General features: G+C 60.2%; 3 protein-coding genes across 8 annotated transcripts in view; 2 read left to right on the top strand and 1 right to left on the bottom strand.

Annotated features, from left to right (window-relative positions):
• The window catches only part of WARS1 (tryptophanyl-tRNA synthetase 1), a 31,303-nt gene extending 18,684 nt beyond the window's left edge, over positions 1-12,619 (top strand). For all 4 annotated transcript variants that reach the window (XM_045452116.1, XM_045452114.1, XM_045452113.1 and 1 more), the window contains 5 exons: positions 3,349-3,449; positions 5,389-5,501; positions 5,708-5,881; positions 10,087-10,227; positions 11,378-12,619. In XM_045452116.1, the coding sequence (XP_045308072.1) occupies positions 3,349-3,449; positions 5,389-5,501; positions 5,708-5,881; positions 10,087-10,227; positions 11,378-11,539 (691 nt within the window). In that variant the 3' untranslated portion in view covers positions 11,540-12,619. The remainder of the gene's footprint in view (positions 1-3,348; positions 3,450-5,388; positions 5,502-5,707; positions 5,882-10,086; positions 10,228-11,377) is intronic.
• Positions 12,620-15,300: 2,681 nt separating this feature from the next.
• Positions 15,301-25,244, bottom strand: part of SLC25A47 (solute carrier family 25 member 47) — a 17,120-nt gene continuing 7,176 nt past the window's right edge. Inside the window, exons 2-8 of one of the 3 annotated variants that reach the window (XM_045452074.1) lie at positions 21,145-21,288; positions 20,181-20,283; positions 19,173-19,216; positions 18,772-18,843; positions 17,881-18,063; positions 16,472-16,784; positions 15,301-16,173 (exon numbers count right to left, since the gene is read on the bottom strand). In XM_045452074.1, the coding sequence (XP_045308030.1) occupies positions 15,893-16,173; positions 16,472-16,784; positions 17,881-18,063; positions 18,772-18,843; positions 19,173-19,216; positions 20,181-20,283; positions 21,145-21,288 (1,140 nt within the window). In that variant the 3' untranslated portion in view covers positions 15,301-15,892. Of the gene's footprint in view, positions 16,174-16,471; positions 16,785-17,880; positions 18,064-18,326; positions 18,695-18,771; positions 18,844-19,172; positions 19,217-20,180; positions 20,284-21,144; positions 21,289-25,244 lie in introns of those variants that run through there. The other 2 variants (XM_045452075.1, XM_045452076.1) reach the window with 2 other exon arrangements.
• SLC25A29 (solute carrier family 25 member 29) overlaps positions 23,762-25,244 on the top strand; it is a 22,369-nt gene continuing 20,886 nt past the window's right edge. The window contains exon 1 of the mRNA XM_045452079.1: positions 23,762-23,976. The gene's annotated coding sequence lies outside the window, so the exon portion shown is untranslated. The remainder of the gene's footprint in view (positions 23,977-25,244) is intronic.

Raw genomic sequence — 25,244 nt, 5'->3', positions numbered from 1 at the left:
TTTTCCCGGGAGCTGTGCCTCCTACAGCCTGAGTCACGTGCGCCCCCTTCACCCCCCAGCACCCCAGGCTCCACTCAGCCACATCTGGGACGCAGTGAGGGGTGGCCCTGTCCCGCTTGGTCAGTACAGTAGACACGGGGTGCCTTCTGTGGCAGGCGCCCTCCTCGGTCCTGAGAACACGGCAGTGGGCCAAACACAGTCCCTGCCTCGCTGCCCGGAGATGCCGGTGAGGCAGAAGCAAACGCCCCTTGCAAGCCCACGAAGATGACTGAGTGGGTGGGCACGTGACGGGGGGTGGACTTTTGAATAGGGCCCGTGAAAGGCCACCGCCCAGCCCCCCACCCCCCGGCTCCCGGCACATCCTGAGAGAACGTGGGGTCTGGGGCAACGTTTCCAGCCTGTCTCTGGTAACTGCACTTGTGCGTCCTGTGGCTTTGCTCGGCAGGAACTTCCTCTTCCGTGAACATGCAGGAGTGATGAAAACCCAGATAACGTGTAAATCAACGGTTCTGTGCTGCCTCTTCTCCGAAAGACCTCTTTTGTTGAACCTAAAGTCAAGAGAGAAGTTTTAAAAGCTAAATCTTGTTTTCAGCAGTTTCTTTTAAACAGTTGAGCATTTTACTTTTTTTTCTTGAGACTTAACTCAGAATCCAGATCTTTGATTGAAAAAAGCTCCTTCCCGGTCTTTAGGAGCTGAAACTACAGCAAAGCCAGCCTCCAGCCCCTCTCTGGGTGGGAGCGAAGCAGCCAGGGCCCCGTGGGGAGAGAAGTCCACGGCAGGCAGGCTGGCCCCGGACACCCTGTCCCCACACACATTTCTGGCCCTGTGCGTGGGCCCAGAGAGGCCTTCCTGCCGGGAGCCACGAGGGACGGAAAGATACTGCACCGGGGATCTGTGAGCTGGTGTTCCAGACCCAGCTCCGCTCCTGGTTGGTGTGGTTCCTCGGGGCGAGTCCGTATGTTCTCTGAGCCTCCTGTAAGTCGGGGGTTTAGCACAAGTGGCGGGCAGCCCAGGGGAGGGTCCTTCCATGTGCCCTGCCCGGGTTCCCATCCTGACCACCGTTTACCGTGGGCCGGGCAGCTGAGTCACCTGCCGTCCGCCTGCTTGCCCGGCTCGCTCGCTCACGTGTTCCCTGAGCATCTGCGACGTGCCAGGCTTACGCAGGGGATACAGCTGCCCACGGGACACTTATCCAGCAGCTGTGTCGGGTTATCTGCGAACGGCGAGAGTCGGCAGTTTAACAGATGCCAAACCAGGTGATAATGAGGGCTGTGAGGACAAACGAAGGACAAAAGTCGGGAGGTCATGGCGCCCCTGCTGCAGTTTCATGAGGACTTAGTGAGGTGCTACGCGCAAAGCGGCCTTTGAGCAGTATGTGGTGAGCGCTTCGTAAATGTACGACCTAAAATCCCGTTCGGCTCTAAAACCCTGTCACTGATGGCCCGTGTGAGGTAACCTGGGAACTGTTCTTTAAACCGTGTGAGTGTGCAGGGCAGGTGCCGTCCCGAGGGGAGCGAGGTGTTCGGCCCTCACGTAGGAGACGCGGCCAGATCTGCTCCTTGGCAGCAGGGGCGAGGCCTCGGCGTGCGGCCCGGCATCGCACCGCGCGGGCCCCGGGTGCGCCTGGAGAGCCGAGGTCCCTTCCGGGGAGGCTGCGGTGCTCACGGGGCGGCCCCCTCTCATCCTGCGGCCCGCATGGCCCAAGCACTGGCCATCTGCTAAGAAAGGGCAAGGTTATCTTACTCAGAAATGCTGCTCAGACACCGCCGGCCCGGAGCGCTGTCGCCGTGGGGCTGCTGTAGACTCCGCTCCTCTCGGGGCTGGGGGCCCTCTCGTGCAGCTCGCGGCAGTGCCGCGGGCAGATTGGCCCTGCTGGTTAGCTTTCGTGGTTGCCTCCACCCAAGGCGGAGTCTTGCTGTGGCCCTCGCCCCCGGGCGCCACACAGCGGCTTGTCCTCCCCCGGTGTAAGCAGCGTGAGGCCGCCCCCCCCCCCCCCCCCCAGGACCCTCTCCAGCGTGAGGGAGCTCCTGTCTCAGCAGGACCACAGAGCAGGCGTCTTTCCAGGCGGCGGCTGCGCTGTGCTCTGAGTGGGCGACCCGCGGGGGTCAGGGGGGCACTTTGCATGTCGCCAGGTTCCCAGCGTCTCCTCTGTAGCTCTGTTCCCCAGCCAGTGCCCTGGGGCCGAAATTCAGCGGGCTGCTGAGTGAAAGCTGCCATCTCCTCCCGAGCGGGGCTCTGCTCAACTCGGAACAAACCCTGATGTGCTGGCCTTCCCCTTTGTACCCTCCCTGCCGGTGCCCCTGCCTTTCTGACACTCCCCTCCCTGCCTGCCTGGAGACCGTCAGCAACCTTCCATCCAGGAGCTAGTCTTAAACTCTTTCAGAAGCTGTGCGATGTGGTGAGGAAAGCAGAGGCTTTGCGGCCACACGAGCCTGCGTTTGGGTCCCAGCTCCTGTACTCACGGGGTCTGTGACGTGACCCTCAACCTCTCAGAGCCTCCGTCTTTGCCCGTAAGGGGAGGTAGAGCTACTATCTTAAAAGAGAGTTGGAACATAGCATGGCTCCCGCCACAGGATGCAAGCACCTAGTAAACGCTAGCTGTCCCCGTTTCCCTTTCTGTCCTGCGGTGCCTGACACATGGTAGGGCTGGAGACCAGGGCTGCTGAGTATACTGGAGATGCTGTGCAAGAAGTCACTCTGGGTTCTGCCCCTCCCTGTGTCAGCTTCGTCCTCAGCCTTAGGTTCCTCTGGTAGCAGAATGGCTGCCACAGATCCAGGCCCCATATCCACATCCCTCAGTGTCCAGAAGACAGAATCCAATTGCTTGAATCAGCCACTGTGGGCCCAGCCTTGTTGCTGAGCATGGGGTCTTCCTGCCCAGACAGCACGGCCGCCCTGCAGTGGAAGGGGCAGTGGGGGCTGGACACGGTGGTTTCTATCCAACACTATCCGGCAACAGGTTGCAGCTATCCCCCCACCACACACACACACACAACCAAACAGCGTGTGTCAACAGAAAAGCTCCCTTGGGGCTCCCAGACTTGAAGCTCTGCGGTAGCTTGACCACCCACCCGGCTGAGTTGAGATACTCCGAGTCGGCCTCTGTCGGTGTGGTCTTGCCTCGTGCTTGTTGTCTTGTGTTGGTTTCATGCTGGTTTCCACCCTCCCCCAGCCACTCTACTTTGCCCGCCACGGGTACCTTCGCCTACAAGTGCCTTCTGGGAGCCTCCCTGCCCACTCTGTGTCCTCAGCCCACACGCGTGCGCTCAGGTTTCACCGGCCTCTGCTTTGGCCTCGGGGGCAGGCCACCCTGTGAGCCTGAGATTTGATTCTGATTGTCCTTGCAGGACGAGTCCAGGCTTCTACAAGAACGTGGTGAAGATTCAGAAGCACGTCACCTTCAACCAAGTGAAAGGCATCTTCGGCTTCACTGACAGTGACAGCATCGGTAAGGGGTCGCTACTGCCTGCAGCCCTGCGGGCTGGCCTTTACCACGGGTGTCTGCCCCGGGGCGGAGCTCTCTCAGCTGGTGACGTTTGCCTCTAGCCTCCACATAGTGAGCTCCCGGGCAGGTCCCCTCAGGAGGCTGAAGAGCTTTGTGGTGCCTTCGGCCCCATTTCTGGGCTGCATGGGGCAGAACTTCAGGAGACCATCTGTCATCCCCTGGAGGTTTAGAAGAAAGAAGAGGGCAGGGATGACTAGAGCTCCTCTGCCCACTCGTGGGGTCCCAGCCAGTGTGGGACACCTCTGGCGGAGACCCAGGGGCTGCATGACGACCTGCTCTGATGCCTGGGAGCCTCAATTTCCCCCATAAGAGGACAGGTTTGACCAGAGGCCCTGTGGAGCCCACCCTGGCCACCCTCGCTCTCTTTCTGTGGCTCGGGCCTCTGTACACACGCTCTGTCCCTTTCCACATATCTCCATGCCTTTCAGATGCTTCAGCCTTCTCTCCTAGACTCTTAGCTCCCGAAGCTAGGACTCGATCCCTGAGGCTCGTGGTGGGTCGCCCGACCCCTGTTTTGGGGGCACGGCTCCAGGCCTGGGCAGCATGCCAGGATATGCCTGCAGGTGCCACGCGGGAGTTTGCCCTGCTGAGAGGGAGCACGTCCCAGGGCCCTGTTGGCGAGGGACCCTCAGGGACACGTGCAGAGAGAAACACCTTGGAGAGTCCTCACTGGGAGGCTTTTCACGTGAGCCTTTTCTTTGATGTTTCAGTCAGACTCAATCCTGACAATTGGGGCATAAATCCTGTGCTTTTGAAAGGGTTTTTATCCTCGGAATCCCAGCATCCATTGGGAAGATGTCGCAGAGAAGGCTGCCCTGGACAAGAAAGACAGTAGACGTACGAATAGCTGCGCACACTTTGCTTCCAGACGCCCGGGTTTGAATCCTGGCCCAGCCAACTGCTTGCTGTGTATTTGCTTTGGCAAGCCGTGTAAACAGTCTGAGCCCGAGTGTCCACGACTATAGAATGGAGGCCACGTGGCACCTTCTCATAGAGCTGTGAGCAGAGATGTGCCCGGGGAAGGCCCTGAGCAGAGCCCAGCACCCACATGTGGAGAATGGCCACCACTGCTCTGTGTTTTAATGGGGCGCTGCTGGTGGGGGCAGCCATCTACCTGGTCTCAAGAATAATGAGACCCCAGAAATGGGGTGTCTGCTAGGAGAGAGCATCACAGAGGCAGGACTTTCAGGGGAGAAGAGAAGCAGCGCCCCAGAACTCATCCTGCAGTGCCTGAGGAAACCCACATAGCACAGCTGGCGTGGGTGGGCCCTGCCCCACTTGTCAGGGTCATACGAAGGTCAATGTGGCCCCGCCCCACTTTCAGGGTCATATGAAGGTCAGTGTGGCCCCGCCCCACTTTCAGAGTCATACGAAGGTCAGTGTGGCTCCACCCCACTTTCAGGGTCATACGAAGGTCGTCGCCCCTTGACCACTTTTGTGGGTCTAAGCAAGTAGCAGTAGCAGTGTTAACAGCAGCACCCAAAAGATAAGAAAACGGTTTTAGGTTCCAGGGTATCCTAATTTGTAACGACTGGAGATGAGGAACACCCGTGGGTAGAGGGTGGCCACACACTGCAGGACACGGTTGCGGGACAAAACGTATTTAACAACATGGGCAAACGTCACCAAGTAGGAGAAGCGGTGAGGAGAAACTAGATAGAGAGCAGTCGCAGAGGGAATTGGAGGAAACAGACGGGAAGAGACGCAAGCGGAGACTGTAGATTTGTTTCTTCTCCCCACTGTTCTGTGCTTTCAGATTCTCTGAAATGACTGTCGCTTCTCTAAAGGGGATGAAGCCCATCGGGTTCATCCCTTTCGCTGGGTGAATGAACCAGAACAGGAGTTGGCATCCTGTGTAAAAATATTTTGTTGGCACTTTCAGGAAAGATCAGCTTTCCTGCCATCCAGGCCGCTCCTTCCTTCAGCAGCTCATTCCCTCAGATCTTCGGAGACAAGACAGACGTCCAGTGCCTCATCCCGTGTGCCATCGACCAGGTCAGCAGGCAGAGCAAGGCGTTCTTGGTCTGGGGCGCTGCACCCTTTGACGGGAAAGGAGGTTTTAAGAGGTGTTGGGTGGGGGGCGATTCTGCTAGCTAGCTGGGAGCTCGGGAGCATCCCTGGAAGCCACGAGGGTGCTGCTCACGGGCTGACGGCCAGCCCCTCTCTGCCCACTGTCCTCAGAGGCCCCTCTCGCCCCGTAGGATCCTTACTTCAGGATGACAAGAGACGTCGCCCCCAGGATCGGCTACCCCAAACCAGCCCTGCTGCACTCGACCTTCTTCCCCGCCCTCCAAGGGGCCCAGACCAAGATGAGCGCCAGCGACCCCAACTCTTCCATCTTCCTCACAGACACCGCCAAGCAGATCAAGACCAAGGTGAGCACTGCCCAGGGTGCAGGGGTGGCCCGTGCACACAGTAGACCGCGCCCGAGAGAGACCCAGGCATGCACACGGTGGCGGGACTGTCCTTCTGGCGTCCTGGGTTCGGGGGTCCATAACTGCTGCCTGCAAGCGCGCGGCAGCCTGTCCCCACCCCCGGACATCAGCTGAATTTGTTTTGTTTGTGTCGTTCTGTTTAGGCAGAAGTGGGGATTTTTCTTCCTTTTGTCTTTTCCACTTGCCCACCAGCACCGTGCCCGAGCGGTTTTCTTTAAAGTAAACAAACAATAGGAAACGCGTTAGTGCGTTTCTGCACAGCAGCCATATTCCAGGAACGGACCAGGTGCCTTACGTTTTCTGTTTCTGTTTCTCACTGGGAGGTAGTGGTGACTTCCTCTTAGAGGAACAAGAGGGATGAAGGCCAGAGGGATGACCGGCTTGACCAGGCTTCCACCTCAGAAACCATCAGAGTGCCGCCTGGCCTGGCCTGTGAGCGGCCACGACCAGGGTGGGGTGCAGGGGCCGCACATTCTCACGGAGACCCGACGTGGGTGGGTGCCCTTCGACAGGACGGTTGTGTCCGGCCCGGCGTGCAGCAGGCGCTCATTAAGTGTTTGGTGTTGACGCACCAAAGAAACTAGAGTTAGGAGTTTTTGTATTTTCCAGGGCCCTGCTTCTGTTGCCCAGTGCTGAAATGCCTGTAGGGGTACAATCCCCTCTTGTCCCACAAAGCAGTGAACGTTTTATTTGGAATCCAGTGAGTGTTTGCAGGTTGGAAGATTACAGCGGGAGTGACCAAAACTATTTGAGGCACGTAACGCAACCCTCTGAGTCACTGCCCGCCCTGACCCTCGTGGGGTCCCTAGCGGGTTCTAGTTGACAACGGGGAAACCCTTAATGTCAAAACCCTCTTCCAGGAAATGGGTGCCGTCAGTTCTAGCCCCCTCTGTTGGAAGCTGATGTACTCGGGGGGGTTTTGTCTGCTTTCACTACTGGCTGGAAGTTCCAGAGCATGGAGTGCAGGGGAGGGAGGGAGGGGGGCTCCTCTTTTCTCCAGAGGAGAAGTCATCTTGTTTGGTTCTGAGTTGTTTTAAAGAAGTCATTTATGGGTCTGGGGCATTTTTCATTAACTTGGGGACCATCAAGGACCCTGAGGGCTGGATGGGCAGTGAGCATGGGGTCAGAAAGCACACAGCTGCAGAGGCCACCAGGGTTGTGAGCGGCCCGTGGGGCAGACAGGGCAGGCTAGCCCTCGTTCTCAGTCCCCAAGCCCACCTTCCACTCCCGAGTCCGAAGCTCCACACGAGCCAGGGTGGGGGCATGTGCTCCAGCCCTCCTGAGAATAACCGCAGTAGACGAGCTGGGGACACGGCGGTTCGGCTGCGGCATCACCCGCCACGTGTTGACATCTGTGATCTCAGTCCTGACAACCACCCAGGGAGGCTGTGACCATTTTGTAGGCAAGGAAATCAAGACTCAGGGGCCAGGCCGCTTCTTCCGTCCACACAGCTGGGGAGTGGTGGGGTCGGCACCGGTGCCCAGCTCCCCCAGTGCACGGGCCCCTCCCATAACCTAGAGTCAGGAGCCCCAGGCTTTCTGGGCCCTGCCACTTGGCGAGTGACCTCGCCGTCCAGGGGAGTCATTTGGGAAGTGGGAGCAGCCGTACCGATTTCATAGCCTTGAGACCAGGCTTACGTGAGATCATACACGTGCTGCCTGAATTTAAGGATTTAGTTCAAAAACTGAATGGTTAGACGACTCCTTTGTAGTACAGGCCAAAACAGGCCTTTCCCAGGCTGCTGCAGGGCCCCGCCAGAGCCCACCGAGTCAGACCCTCCTTCCTGCAGGTGGCCTTGGGGTGTGGAAGCCCCTCTTCCGGGATGAGTGTGAGTGTCTGTAATACGGTTTGCCAGCCTGGCCACCCCCTCCTCCCCCCCTGCTTGTGATTTCTGCTAACAAGACCTGTTTAGTGCATACGCCCAGACTGGCCTCTGGCTCGGGGGCGGACATTCAGTGGCCCTCCTCTGCCCTGTGCCTGGGGCTCCTGCAGGTCAGCTCCCCTCTCCCGTAGGATCGTAGCAGCCAGAGTTCACTCTCTGTCAGAGCTCGGTGGTTGAGTCAAGTTCCCCCATCCTTCAACTCAGATGTCCTCACTAGTGAGGTTCCTCTTATAGCAAAAATCGCACAGTTTTGGTACGTCTTACCTGCTTCTGTCATTTTGGATCCTGACAGCTGCATTCTGGTCGCCACAACCAAGGCTGCTCTCCACCCTAACACAAATCTGTTTTCCTGCTGGCTTCCCATGAGTAAGGCCCCAGTGGTGCTGAGGACCGGCCAGGCCCACAGCAGGCAAACTTAAGCCACTCTCAGAGGTCTGGTGTCCTGGGGAGGGTCAGCCCGGCTCTGCCGTTCACTGCCACATACCGCAGGTCCTTGACACGGCACCTCATTATCATCCATAAAGTGCCGAGGTCATTGGGTTGTCGGGGTTAACTAACGTGATAACGAAGGCACGCCTGTGTGCCATCATTGGACGAGGCCCTGCCCAGGGAGGAGTAGCACACAGGAGGCGGGTGTTTGCCGCGCATCTCCTAAAACATGCGGCAAACACGCCTTTCCTCCTCTTCCTCTCAGACGAGGACTGGGAACTGTCACCTTTAAAACCACCCTGTGGAGCCTGGGGAATGCTGTCCCCAAGACTTATGTCCTGGCACTCGAGTGTCTTCCCTAAGGCCCAGCAGTGGCCTGGCGTGGCCCAGGAGTCTGAACACAGGAAGATGCCCGTGCAGGCAGGGGCTGCCCCACGACCCGTGACCCCATGAGACCCCCAGCGCCTACCCGAGGGCACCAGACCTCAGGAGAACCCACCACCGTGTGCTCTTTCTGCTTATTTTGTATCTTCAATAGCTTTTGCAGTTTGCTTACACTGATTTTGTTTTATAACTTGGTCTTTTTTGTGAAAAAGAAGAAAGATGAACCCGCACTTGTCTTCATTTTTCCTGCCCGCAACCCACCCGCCGGCATCTACCCCTCACCAGTTGCCTCTTGCGCAGGGCACGGGGCAGGTCCCGCTCTCCCAGAGCAGCCGCTTAGCGGCCACCACCAGCGGGAGTAGGTGTCCCTGACTCCCTGGTGCCGGAAGAGCCTCTGCCCCTGGTGTCCCCACTGCTGCTTGTTCATGGCGTCCAGTCAGTAATCTGCCCTGCGGTCCTGGGGAGAAGGGGTAAACATCTCAACATAGAAGCTGTCAGCGCTGCCCCCCTTTTCCCCATCAAAGAAAAATAGGGTGACAGGCCACCTGGGTGGCTCAGTTGGTTAAGCGTCTGACTTTGGCTCAGGTCATGATCTCGCGGCCCGTGAGTTCGAGCCCCGCATCGAGCTCTGCGCTGACAGCTGGAGCCTGGAATCTGCTTCCACTTCTGTGTCTCCCTCTCTCTCTGCCCCTCCCCTGCTCGCGCTCACTCACTCTCACTCCCTCTCTCTCTCAAAAATAAATAAACATTAAAAAAAAAAACAGGGTGACATTTGTACACAGCAGGTTTCAAATGTTTGTGGAAAGAAGGTTGAGGAAAATTTGTCCTCTTTAACTTTTCTTCTCTCATCTCTTGGCCCTGATTTCTCCCAAGATTATCTTCAGTGATTCCAAAAAACCATTTTTGTTCATTTCCGAGTCTTTCTTCAGTTCCTGAAACTGCGTATCTTTAGGTGGGGCTGCTGCAGGCGCTGTCTGCCTCTGTGCTTCTTGTGGGCTCTGCTCTCTCTTACTAGCCCCATTCTTGTGGCTCCCACTCTCTCTTCCACGCGGTGAAGGCAGCAGCCCCCCTTCCGTGGTGGTCTCTTTCACTCTGAAGGTGGCTGGTGGCTGCCCGTCACCGGAGAACTGTAGGCCACCCCTCCCCGCTCCAGTGCAGGCGGTGCTTTGGCTTTGCCAGCTCTGTTCTGTCTCTTGGGGTCGGGGGGACCAGAGCTAACCCCCACCCCCACTCCTCTCCAGTCAGCCCCGCTGGCACATACCCGGGCTTGATGGATGGGGAGGGACAGTCGTGGGGCTCCTCCCGACGGTGAACCCCAGCCTCCCTCCATCTGGGACCTGATGGGGCAGAAGGCAGTCACTGGCCCGACCACCACCCTCGGCTCGCAGCCAGTTTCCGCACGCGGGGCGGCCGAAACCAACCAGCATCTCTGTGCTCTTACTGGTGCAGGTCAACAAACACGCATTTTCCGGAGGGAGAGACACCGTCGAGGAGCACAGGGAGTTTGGAGGCAACTGTGATGTGGACGTGTCCTTCATGTACCTGACCTTCTTCCTCGAGGACGATGACAGGCTCGAGCAGATCAGGAAGGTGGGACCACAGGCCGCAGGGTCCAAGCGGTCCCCGGCTCTGTCATAGGGGCTGTGCCGGGGTGGGGGGGGGGGGTGGCGGCCAAGCTTACGGGGGTCAGAGCCTCTTAGGGCCCGGGCCTTGGGGACAGGCGCTCAGCCGAGACGAGATGAAAACCCAGGAGGTCCATCTGCCTTAACCACATGCAGGAAGCCTCATAACGGGTAGTTCGTGGAAGAGAAAGCACTGAGTGTGGTGCGGTTCCCACACACACAGGTCTGCTCTTACTGGACGCTACGGAATCTGTCTAGATAGGTTCACACAAGACGGCATCGGAGTTAAAATAGTTCCCCCACCGAGTTAGCAGGTGTGTGTTGCTGTGGTGTTTAAAGATGCTTCGAGGCCCACGCGGGTGAGTCAAGTGTTCGCGGCACGGCCTCTCCGCGAGCAGTTTGCTGAGAAGCGTGAACAAAGAGCGCAGGGAATGTCCGTAGCCTTTGTCTTAGGTTTTCCAGGCCCTGGAATCTTTTGCAAGGAAGTAGCCCCGAATAAGAAAGAGCTCTCCGTACAAAGATGTTTAACACTGATAATAGCAGGAAGTTCACAGCAGACTGTACAGCAGAAGGGACGCTGACCGGGAAGGACGGGTGATCACGCAGGCATGAGTTTGCAGTGACACGGACAACGTGCCCGTGACAGTGATCGCAGTTACCAGACTGGAAATGCAGTGAGATCAGCTATTCTTAAAGTTAAGAATCTAGGAGGAAACACGCCAGGATGGCAGTGGCTCTCGGCTGCTGGGTGCTGGCTCTGCAGGGGATTTTCCTCCACCTTTGCTGCTACTTTGTACTTTGTGTCAAGTTCGCTCAGTGAGCACGTCCTCCTTTCACAGTTAAATGAAAAGAGAGTCAGCAAAGATTTAGAAAAGCTGGTAAAGCTGAAGGGAACGGTCGTCGTTCGGCCTGGAGTCCTGCCGCCCAGAAAGGAGGGCGGGTGGGGCGAGTGGCGGGTTGCGGCCACTCGTCAGGCGGGGCGTAACGCGCAGTTTAAGATGCAGGTTCTTGTTCTGCCGAGCGCCCCCCCCCCCCCCCCCCCCCGTGCACCGGGCCCCGCGTGGGTGAGCCGGGCACGTGCAGCCGTGTCTCACTGCGGTCTGTCTCCCTCCGGGCAGGACTACACGAGTGGAGCCATGCTCACCGGTGAGCTCAAGAAGATCCTCATAGAGGTTCTGCAGCCCTTGATCGCCGAACACCAGGCCAGGCGCAAGGAGGTCACGGACGAGATCGTGAAAGAGTTCATGACTCCCCGGAAGCTGTCCTACTACTTTCAGTAACATTCGTTTTATACACGCTTATAAAAGAGATGTAATTTACCAGTAATCCCAGCCCAATCGAATCACCGCTATCCGTAGGCTCTGTCACACGGTAATTCCTGGCCTGGAATCTGTAAGCCCTGTGTGTGTATCCATACTGTTTCTTCCTGTGATGCCCTCCTTTCTGTCTCTTGTGGCAAAACCCTTGGGGATTGGGTGCCAGCTAACGTTTCGTGGTCGGACAGTCCAGCTGGAGTCTCTCCCACAGAGCAGCCCCCAGATGTGAGACCTTTGGGGGTCTGCCCCCGACAGGGGGCAGCCTGTCGGGTCCACAGGACAGCTGCCATTGAAAACGTCCTGCGGGTTCTCAGCCTACTCTACGAACCTGCTCTGTGAACGAATGTGGAGCGTGCATACATATCTGCAGTCAGAACGTCACGATCATAGAGTGAGACGTGCTTCGAAAAGTCTATGTGGGAAGTTTAATGGGCACAGATGTATTTCCCCCTGTGCCCCCCAAAATGTAAAAGAATCGCTAGCTAAAAGCTTTGCTTTCCGTTTGGCTAAGAGGGCTCCCAGCTTGAAGGCTGCTCTTCATTGGCCCAGGTTGGCCAGTTTTTATTAAATTGAGTCTTCTGTGGGCAAGACTCTCCAGTTCACTTACCACACTCCAGACCGTGCATGCACCACACTCCAGCAATCATGCTTTTCCCTGAGCGTACTAATACTTCGTCCCCACCAAGTAACCCTGACCCTCCACGCTGAAAGCCGGTGGCTGCTTCGCACTGACGGTGCCCGGGGCTGAGGGGTCTGTTGTCTTTGCAGATCCTTTTGTTTTGACACTTGACTGGCGTGGAAGTCTCTCTGCACAGAGCAGTGCCCCGGGGCAGGTGGATGTAGCTAGACCGCGTGCAGCCGCCCTCATGGCCCTCGGCGGCGCGTCCACGGGAGGCCTGTTGAACCGTGCGCCCCGTATAGTTTTGGAAAAGCGGAAGACCTATCTCAGGGAAAGCCCTTGGTTGAGGTGTCTGTCCTTCCTGGAGGCACAGGGTCCACTCCCTCATGTCACTCGTTGGCGTGAATAAACTTGCTTCAGTCCTGCCTGTGTCTCGGTGCCGTGTCTGGGGTTTGAGGAGCAAGCAGGCCCGCGTCAGGCCCAGGGCCGTGCTGCGCCTGCCGCCAACAGCGGAGGCCTCTCCGAGGGTGGCCGTTGCATCCCAGGGTCCCGCCAGGGGGTGATGTGGGGCGGAGACACAGAAAATCCCCTTGGCGCTGGGATGCAGGCTCCCAGGAGTCGGCCGGAAGGTAGCCCGTCTGCCTAGTTTCTAGCCCTCAGTGGCCACCCTGGTGCTGGCTGTCCCACGGCGGAGGTGTCCCCGCGAGCGGCGGTGCTGGCCGTTACGCAGTGGAGATGCCCCAGCCGGTGGCTGTCCTCACCCCGCAGACAAGGGGGCGGCCATGGGGTGGGCAGTGGCGGTGCCGGTGGAGCGGGAGCTGGGCAGTAAGCTGGGCCGGCCCTGCCGGAATGGAGCCTGGAGCCCTCCCCCCACCCATCCTCATCAGCTGGGGAAACCGGGCCTAAGAGAGGGCAGTGGGGCTTGTCCGAGGCCACACGCTGAGTTGCGACTCGGCAGGCCCGTCCGACCTCTTATTTGCTGTCTCCACACACACGCAGAGGGGCCGTGTCACCAACGAGGGCGCCGAGGGTCCCATCCTGGTACTGGTGTGTGGTACAACCTCACCGTCTCCCTCCCCGCCCCCCACCCGACCCGACTCCTGCTGGCCAGAGTCTCCGGCCCCGTCTCGGCCGGCTGCGGCCAGTGGGGCGAGCCACCACAGAGGAGGGCACGGCCGTGTGGCTACCACGGCCTCTGCAACCACACGACCTCTCGTTACCCCCTTGCACCCACATCACAGGTGTGCCGTGAGGCTAAAACGAGGGGCCGCGTGTGAAGTCGCCAAGGCGGCAGAGCACTGGGGGAGGAGTGTGGGGGCCGTAGACAGGACAGGCTGTGGCCCCTCACAGGCCAGCTCCTCCCCACCTAGGCTGTGGGACCTCGGGCAGGCCTCCGGACCTCTGGGGACCCCCACCCCCTCCCCTGTAAAACCAGAGCAGCCATACCTCACGTCTGGTTCTTGGGAGCAGTACCGTGGGTCAGAGGTCAGGTGACTCACCCAGTGGTCACTGCTGTTAAGGGCCACTGCCCCTCCCGCACCCACATTTTGCTAAAAAAAATATATATTTTAGGGAACACACACTCCGGAGCGCACGTCAGAGCGAGAACGAGAAGGGGGCTCCCCGCCAGCAGACGGCAGCTCTCCCGGGGCGTTCTGCCCGTGGCCCTTCCCAGAGCCCTGGATTCTCCCGTGAGCACCGGCGGTGGGGGTCCCGGGGGGACCACCCCGCGCCTCCCTCTTGAAACTTCCAGTGCAGCCTGGACTTTGTCGAGGTGGCCACGGTTAGGGGTAAGACCCAGCTGGGCCCGCCTTCTCTTCCCCATTTCTGAAATTCGGGGCCGGGTCCGAAGGGCCATGTCACCTAGCGGTTGTAGAGAGCTTGAGGACCACCGCGGACCAGGCCCTCCTGCAAAGCCACTTCCGCACCACGGGCGGGGCCGGCTGCTCGGGGACCGGGGTCCCCACGCTCCCCGGCTGCCGGGAGCACTGCCAACGACTGTCCTTCCGAGGCCAAAGCAAACAAATGGGCGCTTCTAGTGGTCTTCCCGCCAAAAGCGGACACAGGGTCCGGGTTTTGACGGATCATCTTTCGTTCGGGGCACCGTTTCCCTAGATCCTGGCTGGAGCACCAGCCTCCGCACCTTGAAGCTGGATGAACTTCCAGGAACCTACTGAGGGATCATCCGCTCATTCCACACCCCCGCTGAGCACCTACTATGTGCTTGGCCCTGTGCTGGATGGAGTCCACATCAGACATGTGCTGCCCTCAGGCGGCTCACAGTCTCGGGTGGAATGGGGTGTCGGGGGTGGGGGGCGGATGAGAGACCAAACGAGGAGCCAGGGTCCTGTGGGGGCCTAAAAAGCAGCCCAGGTCGGGCAGGGAGAGCTTCCCGAAGGAGGTGGTGCTGGGGGTGCCGAGTCAGCCGGGCAGAGGAGGGCGTGTTCCTGGCAGAGGACGCAATGTCAGCAACTACTTGTCTCAGGGTGACAGGAGCGGGCTGGGAGGGAAGGGCCCACCCGTGTGTCCCGGAAGCAGAACACGAGAGGTCTTTTCGGGGCAGACACACGCTCAAGGCCAGTGTCTGTGAGTGAGTGTCATCGAGGCAGGTGTTGGCTGGCTTCACCAGAGGGCTCCACCTGCCAGCCCCACCCCTGCGGGCCACTCACTACTGGAAGCCACGCGGGGCTTCAAAAGTGCAGGCGCGAGTCCCCCCACACCTCCCTCTCGGAGCTGTTTCCTCACCTGCTGCCAGGCTGCGTGGTGACCTGTGGCAGGTACCTGGCGCACCCAGGACACACCCACCCCTCCCTCCTCCAGGCCCCCACGGAAAGGTGGCTCACAGCCAGATGTCCCGGCAGCGGAGGGGCCAGGAAGGGGTAGGTTTGGGGTGGGGGGTGGGGGGGTCAGGCCTCAGGCTGAAAGCTGAATGGCCCCCTGTGGCAGGGCTCGGTGCCCCAAAGGCGCAGGGAGTGGAGCCAGCCAGGTGCTGGGCCTCAGTGTGCCCATCTGCATAGTGGGAACGACGGCCACACAAGGGTGGAGGCTTGGCCTCTGGGGAGGAGCCGGTCACCCGCCCCACGGACCACGGAGCAGCACCACTGAGCACATTCGAACAAGAACGTTTTATTGTCAACGGCTCCCCGCGGAGTCTCGGGGATCTCCCAGCAGAGCAAGGGTGTGTGAGCGGGTCTGGCACCAAGCTGGTCATGGCCGTCCGGGCAGTGCCCTCTCTGCGCAGCCCGGCGCAGGGGAGCAAGCGGGCGGGTGCATAGGCGCTCACCAAACAGAGGAGAGCTGAGCGGGGGCCTGGCGGGGACGGTGGCCAGCGGACACTGGGTGAGTGGACGGAGGTGCAGGGGTGCTCCGAAGACACGGGCGGCAGGGAGAGGCCCCGGGGAAGCTGGAACGACCAACTGACCAAACGTTCAAACGACCGCGCGTGACAGATGTCCTCCTCCAAGAGGCTCACTCCTCCCTGGCTCACGAGACCCTCAAGCCAGCCCCAGGCTGATGGCAGAGGGGCCCCTGAACCTCCTCGTGGTGCGTAGCTGGGTGAGCAAAGCCCCAGGCACGGCTGACTCCGGCCACCGGGCGGTGGCTCAACGGGGCCCAGACCCCCACACTCTCCTCCGCCACCTCCGGCTACGAGACGTCTGCAAGCCGCCGGGGGGCCGGCCCCGGGGCGCGGGGACTAGCTAGGTGGACAGGCCGCGGGTGAGCCCCAGCACGGCTTCGTAGGTGACAAAGACCACCATGTTGACGGGGAAGGCACGACAGCAGTTGAGCGTCAGCCCCTTGAAGAGGACCCGCGGCCCCTCCTCCCGAACGCTGCTCACCACGCAGTGCAGGAGGCCCCGGTAGCGCCGCTGGCCCTGGCCGTCCGCCTGCAGGCGCGACTTGATCACGTCCATGGGTGTGGCCACGGCCCAGGCCAGGACCCCGGCACAGCCCCCGGCCACCAGCACGCCCAGCACATCTGCAGGGAGAGACCCACCAGTGCCCCGGCCGCCAACCGGACGGGGACGCGGAGGAGGGCCAGCGGGGCCGCCCCCCCCCCCCCCCCCGCGCAGGGGCCCCGCCGTAACGCAGCCCGGGGCTCCCGCCACCACCGTGACCCGCGCGAAGCCACGCGGCGGGTCTGGCCCGACTCTTGGGTTGGAGGGCGCCGCGGCCCCCACCCTGGGAGGCACCGTGGCGCCCCGTTTGGCACGACCTCGTCCACGCCTCCTCCCCCGGCCTCAGTTGCCACCTCCCAGGCCCCGGCCCCCCCTCACCTGGCTGGCTGCGGCCCGTGGGGGTGAGCTGCTCGCAGAGGATGGTGTAGGACAGGAAGTAGGTGGCGAAGGAGTGGCCGTCCCGGAAGAGCAGGGCCGAGCTGCCCTTGTAGAGGCCCCGCAGCCCCTCCTCACGGGCCACCGTGGCCAGGCAGTGCAGAGGTCCTCGGTACTTGGGCCCAGGCCCCGAACTCGCGGGGGGCGCGGGACACGCGGGGGGCGCGGCCGAGGGCCACGAGGCCGAGGGGCGCCGCTGCTGCGTCTGCGTCTGCAGGCGGACCTTGGCCACCTCGGTGGGCGAGGTCAGGAACACCTGGAGTGGAAGTGGCAGAGACAAGGGGGTGCCCGCCGCTCAGCCCCCCGACCTGGCCTCCGGTGGCCTCCTGTTGCCCACAGCAGCATCGGGGGCCCGGCCTCCAGAAGCCTCCGGCCGGCTCCCTCTCTCTCTGCCCTCCCCTGCTGCACTCTGTCTCTCTCTCTCTCTCTCTCAAAAATAAATAAACATTTAACATAAAATAAATAACATTTTTTAAAAGGCGGGGGGGCACGCCTGGGTGGCTCAATCGGTTAAGCGTTCGACCTCGGCTCAGGTCATGAGCTCGCGGTTCGTGGGTTCGAGCCCCACGTCGGGCTCTGTGCTGACAGCTCGGAGCCCGGAGCCTGCTACGGATCCTGTCTCTCCGTCTCTCTCTGCCCCTCCCCTGCTCGTGCTCTGTTCTCTCTCTCTCAAAAATAAGTAAACATCTAAGTAATAATAATAATAATTGAAACCAAAAAAAAAGTAGCCTCCGGCTGGCCCAGCAGTCACGGTGCAGCAGGGTTCAGAGTCAATGCTTGTGCCTGAGCAACACAACTCTGCTAGCACAGAGTGGGCTCAGCGCACAGTAGGTGTTGGGTAAATATGTGGGACAGTTCCGTGCAGGTATCACAGAATTAATATGTTAATGACCTTTATGTGTTACGTAATTAACGTAGGTATTTAACGTAAGAATAATGTAACACTAAATGTAGACATTTAATGACATTAGTAAGTAACAGAACATCACTGATGACAACGTTACTAACAATACCGTCCGCCATCGTCTGGACGCTCATACCTGTCAGACTCCATGCTGGGGGCTTTCCCTTCCTAACCTTACTTGCTTTTCACCATGCCTCTTACTGACGAAGAGACAGAAGCTCAGAGAGATCCCCTAGCTTGCCCAAGGTCACTCGCCTAACGAGAATCCACTGAGCCCTCAGCCACAGCCCCCAGCCTTCGCCCCGTCTCTGTCCTCACCGAGCCTCAGTTTCCCCATCTGCCGGGCTTGGTGGCCTCTCAGGCGGCAGGCTCAGGCTCTCCTGACCCCGCAGTCCCGAGGCCCCCTGTCCCCACCACCCCGCCCCCCACCCCCCACCCCACCACTCACGCGGACCAAGCCGGAGGCAAATCCCGAGAGCGTGATGTCAGTCTTGGCGGGCTTGATGTCCGTGCTGCCATACCGAAATCGGCAGATGTGTGCCAGGCAATGGCGGTAGGTGCCGAAAGACACGGACGAGACCAGGGACACGGTGCACACGGGCAGCGAGAGGCCTCTGTAGAAGCCCCACACCTGGAGAGCAGGCAGACAGGACCACGGGGCCCAAATCAGGCTGGGGGCCCGGCCAGGAAGAGGGCCGTCCAGAGGGGCCCTGGGCCAACGGGACTGGGTCTCACCCCTGCTCTGCCCTCCCTTGCCATGGGAACCCCAGGCCAGTCTCTTACTGCCTAGGGCCTCGGTTTCCCCAGCTGTAAACTGGGGATCGTAATACCCCACTTTCGAGGTTATGTGAGGGACTGAAGAGACAGAGGGCTAAGCTGGACTAGGGCAGCTACTTGATGACGGTGACGATGGTGATGATGCGGGATGGCATGCTTCATTTGTTCACCCCCGGGCCAGCGTTGAGCCCCAAGTTCACGTGAGTCCCTCCTCTGGACCAGGCTCTGAGCTGGACGCTGGGGACACCTAATGACCACCCGGTGCCACTTTCAAGGGATGCCCAGCCTGGAGGGGACAGAAATGCAAACACTCCGGGGTCCCTCCCTGACCCTCGAAGGCCCCAGGTGCCACCTGTGGACCCTCTCCTGAAGGCAGGACCTCCTTCTGAGCACCTCCTGTGTGCTGGACGCCTGACTCTCGTCCTCAGAGAAACCCAGCAGGTTGGTATAATCATCCCCATTTGGAAGGTGACAGAGCTCGGAATGGGGTTCAGCATCCCCTGGCTGGTGGGGGTCTGAGGCCCTGACGTCCCCCTGCCCATTACCCTGGCCCCAGGCCTACCCGCTCTCGGCGATACGTGTCCCAGACGCAGTGCCAGATGCCCCTGTACTTGGGCTCTGTCTGGATCTTGACCTGAGAGAGAAGCAGGCTTCAGGAAGAGGTGGCTCCAGGCCTAGCACAAGGTCAGTAAGCCTGGGAGAGGGGAAGAGCCAACCCCTTGATCGTCAGAGCCGTGCTGAATGTGGGCAGAGCGGGGACCAGGAGCCCCCATGTGAGACAGGAGACCTAAGGCAAGGGTGAGACGAGGGGCTGACGTGGTCCTGAGGGGCATGGGGAGGGCTGGTCTGATTAGCATGCCGGAAAGTTCTTCTGGCCACGGATGGAAGCAGGAGACTTGGAGGGTAGCCTAATCCCAGCCAAGGGCCTTTGGGTGGGTGGCGGGGGCCTGGCTGTCACCATACCTTCACCGTGTCCAGGGGGTAGCCCACAGCAACACCGCAGACTCCTGGAAGGAAACCAGACGAACCAGGTGAGGGGCAGGAGCAGGTGAGGAGGGGGGCGAAGCCTGACCGGCTCCCGCCGAGAGCGGCCCCACGCTGCTCGTCCACGCCGTGTCTCATCAACGTTGATATCGGTGTTGACACAGAGAAGGAAACTGAGGCTCAGGAAGGTAAGGTCGCTTCTGCCAAGCTGCTAGCAACTTCTCCTTCCATGTCTTGGCCCAGGGGCGCCTCGTTCCGAAAGCCTGAGACGCTCCACGGCCTCGCCCCCGGCGTCACGTTTTGGAAGAGCCTTTGCTCCGACACTGGCTGGGCCCCGTCTCCCAGCCACGCAGCTCTTGCCCTCAGGCCTGTGAGGGGTTTTTCTGCCTTTGGCCGCAGGGTGTGTGTGTGGAGAGGCAAGGACCCAGCAAAGGCCGGCAGGTGGGAAAGCCCACGTCACCCAGGGCTCTGTGAAGGACCGCCTGGAACCACAAGTCTGCATGGAACAGAGTGGGGCGTGAGGCTTCCTAGACCAGGGTGCTCTCTCCACAAAGGGCCAGGTGCCACTATCCTGTTCCTTTCCCCCTTCCTGACAGCAGACCTCAATGTCTAAGCCGCCAGAACCACCATGGAGAAGCCAGAGAGCCACAGACCCCTGGGGTTACACACCCTGGGGCCCAGGGGTGGCCTGGTGGTGAGAGCATCTGAGGACAATAAGGCACCTGGGGGCTGTGCCCTATTTACTAGGCATCCCAGGACTCAATAAATGTGCGTGAATGAAAGAACAAAGTGAATGAATGAATGAATGAATGAATGAGTGAATGAACAAAGCAAGTGAAGCAAAGGACTGACTGAATGACTTGATTAGAATTACCCTCCTTGACCCTCACACAGCTAGACCTCACCAAACTCCTACTCATCCATCAAAGCCCTGCCACAGCATGACCTCCCGCCTGGGGCCCTCCCTGACCCCTGTATCTGGCCTGCCTTCGTGCCGGAAACCATGTTGATCAGAGCCCCTGTCACGTGGTTTTGCTGCCGCTTCACACACGTCATGTCTGTCCTCCACAAGGCCCTCGTCTGACCTGGCCTGGAGGGAAAATACAGGACTCGGGAGCCCTTCCTGGCTTTGTGATCTTGGGCAAGTCAAGCCCCTTCTCTGAGCCTCCTCCTTAGAGGGCCAACATCCAGGGAAGCAGCCGGCCTCAGGCCCGGCGCATGGCAGGACCTCAGAAAGGTGGCTGGTGAGGTCAGGGCTCCAGTCTTTCCTGGATCGGCACTGCTGTCCCCTCCTGACGGGAGGAGAACAGCCCGCACCGTTCCCGGCAGCATCGACCAGCACCCACGGCTGTTTCCCAAGACGAGCAAGGCCAAGGGTGCCTCACCCAAAATAGCCTCACAGCTTGCAAGACCAGAGGCCGGGGGAAAGCCCCTTCCCAGCCTGTCTCCTAACAAGCCGGTTATCTCTTAGTCTTTCGCAACCAGCCCTTTCCCCAGAAAGGAAAATAGTTTGGGAACCCAGCAAGGCCGGGACAACACGCATCCTGCCAGCGGGTGGGGCCAGGGCTCGGCGGGGCCTCTCCCCCTCCACGCCACCCCCAGTTGCCAGACCCAGGCCAGTTTGTCCTCAAACTCCTCCCCGACCTCTGGTTCCTTCCCACAGCTCAGCCACCCCTCCCCACACTGATGACCCCCTGGCACAGGGAGAAACCACCTCCTGCCCCCCCACCCCCACCGGGTGTCCCCACCCCCAGACCTGCCGGTCCGCCTCCCAGGCTGAGACAGCCAGGCCAGAACAGACTCCTGTCCCCACACCTCCCCCCGGCACCTGCGGCCCACGCCGGGCCCTGACCCCTTCCGGGGGCCCCTCAAGCCCCACTGCTGTGGGAAGCCTGCTCTCAGGCCACAGGACGTCGCAGCCCCTCCTGGTGCCCCTGTCCCTGCCCGTTACCTCCGATGGCTCCAGCAACAAAATCCATGGACAGTGTGGTGGTGTGGGGGGAGGTCCTGGGGTCTGCCTGCCTGCCAGCGGTCCGCACCACCACTGGGGTGGCCCCAAGAGCAACTGGGTCGGCTCCTCGCGGACCTTAAATACCTGCGGCCGGGGGAGGGGCAGGAAACAAGAGCCCGCTGACCAGTGGCCCCGAAGGCAGAGGCCATGCGGGTCGATGCCCATACCCAGGCGCCGGGGAGCTGGCCTCTCTCCCGCCCCACCCCCCGAAGGACCCTTGTCCCAGTGCCCTCAGGACCCAGGTGTCAGGGAAACATGGGAGATGCCACAGGAGGTGGCAGGGTCACTTCCACGCTGCCTGCAGGGCTGGGCCCCAGGCCACGTCCAGTCACCTCCAAGGAGGTCCAGGGATGGGGCTGTGCTGACCCTGTCCCTTCATGGTGTCCTCGGGCCTCCCCAGCTCCCCTGGAATTGCTCCTGCCCAGGAGCCCTCCAAGTTCTGTCCTCACTCGTTCAACAAACACCACCGGAGCTGAGGCTGAGCTGAGGCTGATAAGACCCGGTCCCCGTCCTCTCGCAGCTCCAGCTGGCAGGAGGGGGTGGGGGCGGGCACAGGCGGGCTGCAGGGCTGTCCCCGCTCCGGGAGCAAAGGCGGGTCACAGCCCAGCGTCTGTCCCACGCGCTTCTCACTGCCCTGGTCCCTCACTGTCCCTGTGCACCCACATCCGTCTCCCGCTCCCCCGGGCCCGGCCAGGTCTGCCTCCATGCGGTCCCCAGCGCCCAGCACCGACTGAGTGGGGACCAAGCCCTGACGGACCCACTGCTAGGGACCGGGCTGCTGCCCGGCCTCTAACTAAGCCAGAAGGGGAAGAACTTTCCTGAAGGGGAAGCCACTCCAACAAGAGGTCGTTTGCAACCATTATAAAAACAGTGATCGCCCCCCAGCAGCGTACCCCTGTTTACGGTTTCCCAAGCACTCCTCCTCCGCCAGCTCACACGATCCTCATCACAGCCCCGGGAGGGAAGCAGGGCCGATGGTCCCCATTGTACAGATGGAGCCATCGAGGCCCAGAAGGGAGATCTGTCCAAGGCCAAGCAAGTGGCAGGGCTGGATGTGATGGAACACTCTGGAAATACCAGTGCCTCTCGGATGCCGAGGGCCAGGCCCTGAGGCCCATGAGCTCTGCCCCCGTGGCTGTCCCCCCACGGGCCCTCCCAGGGGCTCAGCATGTGCTCCCACACGAGCCACAGGGCAGCGCTTCGAGGTGGCCACGCACTTGCCCAGGGTCACACAAAGTGAGTGTCCCGCTGACCAGAAAGCTGGCAGGACCCGGGTAGAGGGGCAGGTGGTGATGTCACAGGGTTTGGACAGACTGGTCCAGGTGGCCCTCAGGTCAGGGACTGTGTGTCTACCTGTCTTCTTGTCTTCTGATGGGCAGATGCAGACCAGCCTTGAACAGGCTGGGTGTGACGGGGCCACATCCCCACCTGCCCAGCTATTGCAGGGTGAAGGGGGGACGGGTTGGCGGTGGCAGCTACCAAGGCAGAGGGCAAAGGGCAGAATGCAGCCCGTCCCAGGTCAATCCTGCCACCCATCCTGGCCTTTAGAGAGACACAGCTCGGAGTCTGCTTAGCGGCCAGGCTGTTTGCATTCAAATCCCAGTTCTGAGGCCACAGCAATAACCACACAGACAAAAGTCCCCGCCCCGTGGTTCTTACATTCTGGGGAGCGGGGAACAGATAACCCAGAGGTGAGGAAACTGCCAAACAGCGGGAGTGCCAAGGACAGGGGCAGAGTAGGGAGGGGACAAGGTGTGTGTACGTGGGGGTGGGCAGCATTGGGAAGGGCCGCCCAAGACGGTGACATACAAGACAAAGGTGTTTTCTCAGTCGCTGCAGCCAAGTTTCACCTGCCCTTTGTCTCCCGAGCAAACATGCCCAAACTTTACCCTCTCCACAGCAGAAACAGAAAACATGCCACCTCACTGTTTAGGCTGCTTTGGGACAGGTCTAAAGGTTCCCCACCCAGCTGCGAGCTTCTGGCAGGCAGGGCTGTGCTAGATTTGTCTCTGAGCCCACAGCACCCAGCAGAGGACAGGCACCCTGGGGAGGCCGGGTGAATAAATGCATGAGGAAACAAGTCAGTGGATGGATGGGTGGGTGGGTAGATGGATGGACAGCTGTAAATACAGATGGGCAGATCAAAGGATGGATGGATGGATAGATGGATGGGTGGATGGATGGATGGGTGGATGGGGTGAGTGGGCAGGTGGGTGGATGGATGGATGGGTGGATGGGTGGATGGGTGGGTAGGTGGATGGATGGATGGGGTGAGTGGGTGGATGGATGGATGGATGGATGGATGGATGGATGGATGGACGGATGGGTGGATGGATGGACGGGTGGGTGGGCGGACGGGTGGGTGGGTGGATGGATGGATGGGGTGAGTGGGTGGGTGGATGGATGGATGGATGGGTGATAGATGGGTGATGGATGATGGATGAATGGATGGATGGATGGATGGACGGATGGTTGGGTGGGTGGATGGTTGGGTGGATGGATGGCAGCTCCCCGCTGCCTCCCTGCCCGGGCACTGCCTTTACCCCTGACGTTGGCACAGGCTTCAGACTCAGGCTCCCGGCCCCCCGGAGCCACTCCCGCGGGACAGACGGGGACACGGTGGGCCAGAGACCAAGAGCAGGCAGGAACCAGCAAGGAGAAGAATTCGAGGCCCGCTCTGCCGTGATGACATCGATGCACTCAATCTCCTAGATGCAGTTTCTCCATCTCCAAACAGGGACAACAGCTACCCCGGGACAGGGGTCGAGGGAGGTAAGGACCGTCGGGGGCTCCTGAGGCTAGGAATCAGATGCGGCAGGGGTGGGGCTCGGAGGGCTAGCCAGCAGCGTCAGGCCTGACCCCACTGCTGACGAGTCCCCGAACTGTCGGCCCCTTCAGCTCCCGGGCCCGGCCCTGCCCACACCCTGGCCGTAGCTCCCAGGCCATAGCTCAAGCCCTTCCTGTCCCGCCTCTTCCAGCATCTCCCAGACCGTGGCAACCCCTTCAGGCCTTGCCCAGGAAGCATCTTGAACCCCGGAGTGCACTGGCCGGAGGGGCCGAGATGGTTGCTGGCCCGGGGCCGTAGGTGTTGCATCTGAACAAGGTGACCTCTGATCCCCCACCCCCCCACCCCCCATCCAAGCTGCAGGGAGTTGGACTGAGGAACAGGAAGCTCTCTCCAAAGCGGGACCTGAAGCCTGAAGCCTTCCGCCAGGCAGGCATCCGTTCACACGCTCATTCCGGCGTGCGGGTTCTCGTGCAGGCCTCGTGCTGGGCACTGGGGTCCAGAAGTGGCCTAGATGCTACCCTCGCCCCCCTGCAGGCGCCGCCCGGCTGGGGAGTATATATAGTATCTATTCTTTTTTTTTTTTTTTTTTTTTTTAATTTTTTTTTTTCAACGTTTATTTATTTTTTGGGACAGAGAGAGACAGAGCATGAACGGGGGAGGGGCAGAGAGAGAGGGAGACACAGAATTGGAAACAGGCTCCAGGCTCTGAGCCATCAGCCCAGAGCCCGACGCGGGGCTCGAACTCACGGACCACGAGATGGTGACCTGGCTGAAGTCGGACGCTTAACCGACTGCACCACCCAGGGGCCCCTATACTATCTATTCTTGCATAACAAATTATCCCCAAACTTAGCAGCTTCAGATGCCAAATATTTATTACCTCACAGTTTCTGAGGGTCAGGAATCGGGGAAGAGCTTGGCTGGCTGGCTGTGGCTCAGGGTCTCTCGCGAGGCTGCGGTCAAGCTGTGGGCACGGGCTGCACCATCTGAAGGCCTGACGCGGGGCTAGGGGGACCCCCTTCCAAGGTGACTCTCTCGTGTGGCTGTCGGCTGGAGGCTTCGGTTCCTCAACGCGGGGACCTCTCTACAGGACTGGTCCCCACATGGCTCCCAGCTTCCCCTGGAGCTGGTGATCCAAGAGGGAGAGAAAGGGGGCGGCCACAATGCCTTGGTGACTGTCTTGTAAGTGACACAATGTCATTCCCAGCGAATATTTTTTCTTTTATTAAATTTTTTTTAAATGTGTATTTTT

Source organism: Leopardus geoffroyi, chromosome B3 (assembly GCF_018350155.1).
Source record: "Leopardus geoffroyi isolate Oge1 chromosome B3, O.geoffroyi_Oge1_pat1.0, whole genome shotgun sequence".
Classification (NCBI taxonomy): Eukaryota; Metazoa; Chordata; class Mammalia; order Carnivora; family Felidae; genus Leopardus; species Leopardus geoffroyi.
This window is presented reverse-complemented; position numbering and strand designations above follow the sequence as displayed.